We start from the raw sequence: 9,796 nt of genomic DNA, 5'->3' as shown, positions 1-9,796 counted from the left end.
TGTGTTGGGTGCAGATCAACTCTCAACTTCCCCCCCCCCGCTCCAATTGCGTCCCCATGCTGAACTGATCTTGTCATAAATCTCAAAAACACAAACAAGCATCCTGAATTTTTCAGCAGCCAGATCTCTGAATTTTTTTTTTTTTTTTTGGCAGAATTGCTGTCCAATTGCTATTGTTTGAGCAGCAGGCGATTTTTTTTTTTCGGTTTTTGGGTTTCCCAAATCTCGATTGTGGTGTCTTCCCTTGCTGGTCCTGCTGTGTGTCCGTCGACATTACTCGGCGACGTAGCGGGTCTGAGAGAGAGAAAGAGAGAGAGAGAGGAAGAGTTACCTGAGCCATCAGGTCGTCGGGCAGGCCTGCGCTGCGGAAGAAGTGCGCAGCGGCGGCGCCAGTGACTCGGGCTGTGCTGCTGGCGTCGTAGGGGCTCGGATGGCCGCCTGCCGCGCTGCCGCTGGTGATGTCATCGCCGCCGTGCAAAGCGGCAGCCGCGGCGGGGTCCTGGTGCTCGGCAGCCCCGCTGGCAAAGGGGAGCAGCCGCGCTGCATAGAACTCGTTCACGCGCAGTGGATCTGCAATCGCGGCCGCCACAACGCCGCGGGTGTCGATACCCTGCTGCTCCGCGCCGGCAGACATTGGCTGCAAGTGTGTCAGCGTTGTTTGAGAACGCGCGCGACAACAGAGACCAGACCACAGAAGAAGCACACACACACAAAAAAAAAAAAAAAAAAAAAAGCCAGAAAGTTAGTCGTTTTGAAAATTTTGCATTGACAAAGTTTTTTTTTTTTTTACCATTTTTTTTTTCGAGACCACCTCAAAAAAACCAAAACTGAGCATAGCAAAAAAAAAAGGGGGGGGGGGAACCACACAAAACAGGAAATTCAAATTGTAAGAGGTGAAGCGTCGACGTTTGACTAAATGGCACTGCGATCTCGTCCATCATCAACCTGCCTGCGTTCGCGCACATTCCAGATGAGCTAACGCAAGGACACAATCTCGGCTGCCATTACGCCGTCAAGTCTCCAACTTCCGCGATACTCCCAGATCACCCGCGCGACCAACGCAACTCCGAGCGATCAAGCAAGGAGGTTCTGGCGGGACCTGGGACATGCACGATTTATTGGACAGGGAAAATACAGAATTGGCAGTATCAAGATGTGTCAGAGATGCAGAGTGCAAATTGGACGACTTGCTGAATATTCGGAGGAGTCAAACGAAGCACGTGGCCATCGACCCCCTGGTATGGCTGCGCCCTGAAATCGGGGAAGAGTGCAGAAGGCACCACACAGTACAGTTCGGGAGCATTGTCGTCTGGCATACGAGCATTGGCATCACTCAATCCTTTCGCTTTGACAGGGTGGTTTGAACTGGCGGTCATCTGCAAGAATTTGTTGGGCGAGATGATGGCATCGATGGCCGCAAGGTTGCTGAAAGATAGCTGAAAGTAGCTGTTCGGCGTCCCGAGATTGACTTGTGCAAGGCTCGCAAACGGGCGGTACGTGAGTGGTTGAACGTTCAAAGTAGTCACGCCAGCTGGCTGGTTGGCGGACAAGGCCCGAACTTCAAAAGCGCCACCTTGCTGAAGAACGAAATGAGCATACTTCTCAAAACAAAGTCCGTAAAGCGTGGCGAACTCTTCCTGCCGATACACCCTTTTGAGAAACAGCAAAAGTTGATTGCGCTCATCTCGCACGAGACTTTCCAAGGTTTGTTCCCGAACCCAATCCGACGCAAAGACTAGACGACTTTTCAAGAATGAAGGATGCGTGTTGCCACGCTCATCCTCCCACGATGCGGGAAGAACTTCGATGTGCAGCACGCGGTGCAGGACGAAATCGTCCTGATCGGGCTGACCTACAGACGCGACAGACTGCAGCGAGAAGGATCGGATGGCACGCTCAAGGTCTTTCAGCTAATCGATCTCGTCCGAGCCGAAAACCGCTCCCAACACTACGCGGGCAATCCCACCCCAATGTCGAAACCGTTCATTCGCGGAATCCATTGCGGATAGGATTCGAGCACTGTCCGCATTTTCTCGACGAAGAGAGTGCAGCAAGCAGCACGACAGCTCGTTCCAGGACCACACAGGCATGTACAGTTTGGAAGCATATTCCTTTAACAGTTTCTTGTCAAAATTGCTACAGGGAGAAGTGACGAGCAGGGTGCGCGCGTTGCCATAAAATGTTGGTGTGTGTCCGTCTGCAATGAACCAGACATCGTCGCGACGAGTCCGAAAACACTCATCTACAAAGTTGTCGGCTGGAGAGTAAACTCCACTAAGGACTGTTCCATCAGGTTGAAGGAGGTATCTGTTCTTGGTGTCCTGCTGCGCCGGCTCGTAAACTATAGTCAGCTGGGGATTCTGCTGAAGCAGACGATAGATAAAGTAGCCCGAGAAGAACGTCTTGCCGATGCCTGGATTGCCAGTGACAACCCAACGAAGCTGCGTTGCAAACTTCGGCGCCGTGATCTCGTCGAACAACCCAGAGTAGCAGTCGCGAACCATGAGGTCTGATCCCAAATCAGGCCGTCCAAGCCAGAACACGCCCTCAGGCAGAGTCAAGAGGTGGATGTCGACCAAGTTGGCGACCCGGCTCGGAACACGATCCATCTGAAGCGGCTGTCTGGCGGCAGGATCCACCTCGACCATCTGGTTCGTATCGAAATTCAGTCGCACCACCTGCTGGGTCACTTGACCGGCGTGGGGTCGATGTGTTGACTGGCATTTGAAGGGAGCTGTACCGTTGAACAACCGCTCCGTCTCCGCCCTCCTCCAACCAGGTCTCTTTGAATGCGCTTTATTTAATGCGACAGGAAACAATGTCAAATTGGTGGGATCAGCGGATTGCAGGGGTCGGGGGTATCCTGGGTGTGAAGGAAATACACAAAGCAAATTGCTGAACGCGCTGGACATTTGCAGGTATTGCCTGTCTATTCTGAAACACGTGACCATCGGTAGTGTGGTAGGGCTGCGGCCGAAAAGTCTCGAAAATATCTGCGGGCACCACAAAGTACAGTTGGGGAACGCGATCAGCTGGCATACGTTGAATGGCCTCGCTCAATCGTTGCGCTTTGACAGGATGGTCTTGACTGACGGTCATCTGCAGGAACGTGTGAGGCGAAATGATGGCGTCGAAGGCCGGATGGTTGCCGGAGGATGGACGAAAGTAACGGTTCTGAAGATGGAGATCAACGTCGTCAAGTTTGTGAAAGCGGACATATGTGAGCTGCGGAATGGTCAGAGAGGACTCAGGCGCTTGGGCGTTGGACAAGTTACGAATTCGGAAAGTGCCACCCTGACAGATGAGACGATGGGCGAACCTCTCAAGCAGATGTCCGCGAAGCGCCGCAGTCTCTCCAAACGCGGCAGACGCACGTAAAAAGTTGATCAGGTTTTCGCGCTCGGCTTCATACGCACGATCCAAAAATTGGTCGGCCACCCAGTCAGACGCAAACACGAGGCGGGTGTGGTGCAGCAGGAACGATTCGGGCCCAGATGTGAGAGCGATGTGAAGGATTCGGTGTGATACATCCTGCTCTCCGGCGATCTGACCCACGGCGTCGCGAATAGCCGCGACCGTGCGACCCTGAAGCGCCTGCTGTAAATACCGTTCGGCCGTCTCCAGAGTCATAGCACGATTGAGCACATGTCGTGCGATGCCGCCCCAACGATGAAACCGCTCCTCGGCAGCTTGCACTTGCTCTAGATCCAGGTTTAGCTGGCGCATACATGCAAGAAGCTCGTCCCACGACCACACTGGCATGGACATCATGGGATAGGAGGTGTACTCGAGCTCCTTGTAAATTTTGCGGCATAGTGGTGTGACGAGCAGGGTGTAGGCATTGTAGAAACCAGGTGCGTGGCCATCGACAAGGTACCAGACGTTGGGGCGACGGTTCTGAAGGATGTCTCGGAAGCTGTCGAAAGTGCCCAGCAACACATTCCCATCCGTTTGAAGAAGGTATCTGTCCGTGGTTGGCTTCACTGCAGGCTCGTACACCACAGTCAGCGGACGGTGTTGCTGAAACAAGCGATAGACAAAGTATGCCGAAAAGAAGGTCTTGCCAATGCCTGGATTGCCGGTGACAATACGCCCGTTTTTTTGCGCAGGATTCGCAGATGGGTTGGTGATTGCGTCGAAAAGTCCATAGTAGCAGCTGCGGACCATGAGGACTGACCCCAGCAAGTAGTTCCCCAGCCAGAACACCCCGTCAGGCAGCGTCAAGAACCTCGTCTCATTGGGTTGAAGCGGCTGGTCTGGGTCACCATTCACCTCGACCATCTGGTTGGTGACAGGATCCAATCGAAAGACCCGCTCGGTCACTTGGTCGTCTTGAAGGGCTCGCCAAAATTTGACAAGCGAGTTGTCATTGGGCACTGCAAAACAAAACAAAAAAAAAAAAAATCGAGAGAGAGCAAAGTGAGCATTCTTCATCATCGCTCCTTTTCCTAATACAAGAATCTCAATAGAATGGATCACCATACATTGACGCGGGGCTGGGGCTGGGGCTGGGGTCAGGGCGAACAGTCGTTGACGAGTCGTTGCCAGATCAGCGGTTGCGCTCCCGATGATTGCCAGGATCTGTCGCGCGTCTGCCTCATACTGCAGAGCCAGTTGTTCTTGTTCTGCATTCCGGGCGGCTGCAGCATCTTGCTCGTAGCGCCTGAGTCGAGTTTCGTTCTGCTCAATACGAACGTTCAATCGAGCGATCTCTGTGTTGAGTCTTCGCTCGTTGTCTGGCTCGTTGGCTTGCTGGCCACCTTGCCTGGCTGGCTCGTTGACTGGCGCGTTGGCTCGCTCGTTGGCTGGCTGCTCGGCTGGCTGCTCGGCTGGCTGCAACTGGTCTGCGGCTCGAACTGCCTCGCGTGTTGCTGACTCCTCCAAGCGAGGGCGCACAATCTCATGTGGTGGGCGGTCTTGAGTGGGCGAGGCAGGTCGGCGAAGTTGCTGCTGTGGGGCGCTGCTTTGGCTGCCTTGGCTGTATTGGCTGGAATCAGACATTTGGGGGGAAAAAAAATGAGTGACCTCAATATCGACCACACACAACACCCCAATGCAAGTTCAGTGAGAGTCCAATGGATTCCCCTGTTTGGTGAGCAGCCGCTTGGATTTGGGGTCGATGTGTTGACTGGCATTTGAAGGGAGCTGTACCGTTGAACAACCGCTCCGTCTCCGCCCTCCTCCAACAAGGTCTCTTTGAACTCGCTTTATTTAATACGACAGAAACAATGCCAAATTGGTGGGATTAGTGGGTCGGCAGGATTTAGATTCGGATGATTGCTCTGTTACACCCCAACCCATATCTGTAGCTCGGTGCTCAATAGACTTCGTGTCTACCTATACCTCCCTCTCGGGTGTAACCATCGAGACCGTTTTCGTACAGTTCGCAATAGCGGGAATCTGTAGATTGAGGATGTGAAGAGATTCAGCTCTTGCGGTTGGATCAGGGCAGGCTCCCCCGCGCTTTTTTCGACCCTTCCCAGCGCCCTCCCCTTGTTCCAGTCAGCATAGATCAATTTTTACTTTCATAAAACATCACCAGCGGAGACAGTCATTTTTCAAACCACAAAGATTCAAACCAACCCCACATGACTTCAAAATACACACGACAACAAGTCACGACGAGACGTGCGAAGAACCAAAGGCGCTTATGATCGACCTCCTCGACCTCCTCGACCTCCGCGGCCACCACCTCGACCGCCGCCACGACCGCCACGACCACCGCGGCCACCTCCTCGACCACCACCGCGGCCAGCACGGAAGCCGCCACGACCTCCGCGGCCACCTCGCGAGCTACCGTGATCGTCGTCGACGCGGCGACCAGACTGGGCTGCATGAGCTGCAACACAAAAGAAAGAAGCGTGAGTCAGTGCTCGTTCATCCACAAAAAACCCCTAAAAACCCACTCCCAAAAAAAAAAAAAAAAAACACCAGTCCTCCGTTCCCGCGTTCGCCTACCTTTGTGGGATTTGCTCAATTCGAACTGAGCTTGGAACGGGTTGACTGCGGGCTGATCGGTCTGCTCTTGCTCTTGCTCACGCTTGTGCGTCTTCACCTTCTTGACGCGACCCTTGTCAATCTCGCGATCCATCTGGCTGTACTTCATGCGCTTTTTCATCCCAAAGCCAATAGAGTTATCCGTGTTATTAGGGGTGTCACCCCAAGTACGCACTGAAAGGAATCACAATAAACGGAAAGCCATAGTGTCAGAAAACCAACGACAACGAGAATCCCATCCCGTCACAAAACAAAACACTTACCATCCTGTCCCAAGCGGTCAAACGATCGTTCGTGCAAGTGATCCAAGAGATCTTGGGGTGGCAGCTGCTTGCTGGCGGGTTTGGGCGCTGACGCGGACAACATGCCCCGGGCTGGTGCGGGAGCGGCAGACGACTCGAGCGCGTGTGGCTTCTTGGCAACGTGAACCGGCTCGTCATCCTCGCTGACTTCGCTCTCATCTTTGTTGGAAGTGGCGGGTGCCTTGGCAACAGCCATCATTTCAGACAGACCTCGCTTGGCAGAAGTTCCGTTGCGAGGCTGATCAGCAGTTGTCGCGGGTTGCTTGTTAAGATTGACCGCTGGCACAGCTGCTGCTGCTGCTGCTGCAATCACGCTTGCACCTTGGAAGGGCGTCGTGGCCTTTGGTTGACTCTTGGGAGCTGGCATAGAGGGGGCGCCGATTTCGTCGTCGTCCTCTTCTTCTTCTTCGTCATCATCGTCCTCGTCTTCCTCGTCTTCTTCGTCTTCATCTTCTTCATCATTTTCATCATCCTCGTCGTCCGAATCTTCGTCATCCTCATCATCCTCGTCGTCCGAATCGTCGTCATCGTCCTGACGGCGACGGAGCTGCTCCAACTGACGTTGAGCAGCAACATACTCGAGCTCTAGCTTTTCAAAGAGCTTTACTTGAGCTTCTTCGGTCCACAAGTGGTTGGGAGTGCAGTGGAAGGGTTGAAGACGGCTCCAAAAGTCATCGGCTTCGTCGTCATCCGCCTCCTCGGCGTCTGAGTCTTCGATTCCGACTTCGGCGCGACGCTGTTTGATGGCTTCGACCCAGAACTTGTCGAGTTGCTCGTCGGACGTTGATACATTCCACCCCATGTCGTTGCGCTCGCCAGCAAGCGCGGGATCTTCGGAAGGCGGAGGAGAGCGCGAAGGCGCAAACTCTTCTATCTCGAAAATGTTATCGAGCGCGACAAGCGCTGGCATTTTCGATCCTGGCGACGCCGGCGGTGTTGGCTGGGTGAGCCAACTGGGCAGCCGTTGCGGAAGAGGGACAATTTCAGCATTCGGTTTGGGGGAGGCCGCCGGTGTCGAAGCGGCGATTTGAAGCTTGATCTTGGAACGATCAATCGGACGTCCCAAGTCGTCTCCACTGTCGGTATCCATTGGAGCTGCTACTGCTTGACTGGTCGCGGCGTTCGAGGCGACGGTAGTCGGTGCTGGCGACGCTGGCGACGCTGGCGACGCAGCCGCCTTGCTGGAGACGTGCGTGGCAGGGGCTGGCTGTGATGCCGTCGCTTGAGCAGCGGCAGATGCCTTGAATGTGCTGGCAGCATCTACCCGAGTATAAAACAGGATGTATGCTTGTTGCCGAAGCACATTATTGACGCTTGTTCTTGATACCTGAAAAGCAGAAAAACAAAAACGCCAAAAATTGGCCGTCAATGCGAAAATGAGACGACGTTCGTTTTGCACAGCATCTATCATTCTCTAGAGTCATTCAGGTCAAACATGGCTGCCATCTGAGGTTGACTTACATGGCTGTCGTTCATCTCGTACCACTGGTTGTCGGAATTGCGCACATAGCAGTAGTAGTGGCCCGAATGGCACGAATGGCCTGCATGCACCAGCACTGCATACAAGCGGTACCGCAGGTTTTGTTGAGGCTGCAACCAAAAAAAAATTGGAAAATGCATGGTGAAATACAGGGGTTGACATGAATTGAACGTGCAGCGCTTTGGACGCTTACCAAGCCCTTGCTCATGAAGGGAGACAGGTCCAACTCCTCGTCAAACCTGATGGGTCGGTTGATCTTGGCATTGTGGGAGCGGAGAAAGTCAAAGCGCTTCAGGTGAAGCGAGAGCACATTTGGAGCGCGGTGAATACTTGTTTGCTTTGTTGCTGTGACTTTACGTTTGCATCTGAGTCGGGCACCAAGCAGAAACGTAGACAGTCAGTTCACAAGCACACCAAATAAGATGGGCAAAACAAAAAGAAAGAATCACGTCACGCATTCAGACAGAAATTCAAGCAACACGACATATTTTTTTTTGGGGGGGGGGCTTTCTTACTTTTCGCAATTGTACGCATTCTTTTCGAGACGCTCAATCACAGTGTACTTGGCCAACGCATCAGCCACACTGGCACAGTTGCCGATATCCAAGCTGAGGTCGAGGAAGGCCTCGTAGGTGTCCGAGTTGGCTTTGCAGTTGGTGCAGTGCACGCGGCTGTTCGAATAGCCACCAAGCATCTGATGCACAAGGGTTGTCTCTTGCACGCGATGAGCAATCCGCTTCTCACCGCCGAACGACTTGAGGATGCTTTGCTGGACCGATTCCATCAGACAGCGCAAGAATTCGTGCGCATCCTCCTGGTGACCCAGTCGGAAGGAGCCGATTTTGCGAAGTTGTCGAATGATTGGCTTGGGCGCAATATTGCCACGATGCACAAGCGCGCGGCGAATGTGCTGCTCGAGTTCGCAGCACATGCAGATTTCCGGGAGACGGCCTGAATTGAGTCAAGCAGCGAGCAAGGACAGGTCATTGGGAGCAGATTTGACGCTCGTGATTAGTGATCAGAGTGGGAAACAAGGCGGGAGCGGAGCGGGGGGGGGGGAAATGCAACCTCTTTTTTTTTTTTTTTTTTTTTTTTTTTGTTTTTTGCGCCACAGCGACAAGAAGCATGAAGCGCAGCAAAGTTATGGACTTACAGGCTTGGGAGTGAGCGCCAGACAGCGCGTACGATGCGAGCGGAGGGGTGTACGTCAGACACTGCAGCACGGAATTCAAGAAGCAGGTATTGCCCATGTTTGACAGGCCCGAGCCAATCGGGAACGTCGAGTGCCACTTGAGGTGTTTGAGCACAATCTCTGGCGGGAAGAGCGTCTTGAGCTGATCCGGCGGCGAGATTCCGTCCGACGGCCACCACCACGGCAGCCCGCCAGCGCTTGTCGTAGCACTTGTGGTGGTACTGGCAGTGGTCGTGTGAGCAGCAGCAGCAGCAGCAGCAGCAGCTTTGGCACCTGACCCGGGCGATTGGACTCGAGCTGGCTGAGCTGCGCCGTTCGGTTTCCCGTTCTGTTTCGGTGCGCTAAGATGCCCGTTCACCGGAGCGCCGTTCGAGCCTGCCATGCCCTTGCCAGCATGTGGCTGTTGCTGCTTCGCCGTGGCTGTCGCGGCGGGCGGCTTGTGTGGCTGATGAGCATGATGCGTGCTTTGCCCTTGGGTTTGAGCCTGGCTGCCATGTGGCTGGTCGTTGATCGGCGCATACAGCTTGCGCAGGGCGTCCATGGCCGTGTCTGGCTTGCTCGGACGCACAAAGTCGAGGCGACGTTGATGTGCCTGCATCACGCGGTTGGCAGCAAGGCGGTCGTCGATCTGCATGTCCTCGCGTTGCCGCTGCAGCAGAGCGGGCTCTGCGCTATTGAACTTCATGTGTTTGTGTGAAGTTGGGAAAGGACTGCCTCCCATTGCATTCCCATTATGCAGGGCCATTCTTCGTGATCGACCTCTGTTATGATTGCCTATTGGTCTATGATTGTTGGTGGTGACTTGGTGATCAACATAACATGAGC

At 54.0% G+C, this 9,796-nt stretch overlaps 4 protein-coding genes across 4 annotated transcripts; all 4 read right to left on the bottom strand.

Annotated features, from left to right (window-relative positions):
• Window positions 1-273: 273 nt before the first annotated feature.
• On the bottom strand, window positions 274-822 carry CAOG_08006 (hypothetical protein; the record flags this gene model as incomplete). The annotated part of the gene is made up of 3 exons (XM_004342558.2): window positions 791-822; window positions 332-637; window positions 274-294 (listed from the first exon to the last, which is right to left on the bottom strand). The coding sequence occupies exons 1-3, from the start codon at window positions 791-793 to the stop codon at window positions 274-276; spliced, it is 330 nt and encodes a 109-aa protein (XP_004342607.2). The 5' UTR covers window positions 794-822.
• A 1,088-nt stretch (window positions 823-1,910) lies between these two features.
• CAOG_08005 (hypothetical protein) lies at window positions 1,911-2,648 on the bottom strand (the record flags this gene model as incomplete). The annotated part of the gene is made up of 1 exon (XM_004342557.1): window positions 1,911-2,648. The coding sequence occupies one exon, from the start codon at window positions 2,646-2,648 to the stop codon at window positions 1,911-1,913; it is 738 nt and encodes a 245-aa protein (XP_004342606.1).
• A 132-nt stretch (window positions 2,649-2,780) lies between these two features.
• CAOG_08004 (hypothetical protein) lies at window positions 2,781-5,001 on the bottom strand (the record flags this gene model as incomplete). Its single annotated transcript, XM_004342556.2, has 2 exons — window positions 2,781-4,376; window positions 4,485-5,001. The coding sequence occupies 2 exons, from the start codon at window positions 4,999-5,001 to the stop codon at window positions 2,836-2,838; spliced, it is 2,058 nt and encodes a 685-aa protein (XP_004342605.1). The 3' UTR covers window positions 2,781-2,835.
• Window positions 5,002-5,502: 501 nt separating this feature from the next.
• Window positions 5,503-9,722, bottom strand: CAOG_09153 (hypothetical protein). The gene is made up of 7 exons (XM_011272564.1): window positions 8,933-9,722; window positions 8,295-8,730; window positions 7,973-8,144; window positions 7,761-7,889; window positions 6,261-7,626; window positions 5,959-6,171; window positions 5,503-5,839 (listed from the first exon to the last, which is right to left on the bottom strand). Exons 1-7 carry the CDS (start codon window positions 9,714-9,716, stop codon window positions 5,649-5,651), a joined length of 3,291 nt encoding a protein of 1,096 aa, XP_011270866.1. The 5' UTR covers window positions 9,717-9,722; the 3' UTR covers window positions 5,503-5,648.
• Window positions 9,723-9,796: the final 74 nt, after the last annotated feature.

This window comes from Capsaspora owczarzaki (genome assembly GCF_000151315.2).
Source record: "Capsaspora owczarzaki ATCC 30864 unplaced genomic scaffold supercont2.17, whole genome shotgun sequence".
Classification (NCBI taxonomy): domain Eukaryota; class Filasterea; order Ministeriida; family Capsasporidae; genus Capsaspora; species Capsaspora owczarzaki.
This window is presented reverse-complemented; position numbering and strand designations above follow the sequence as displayed.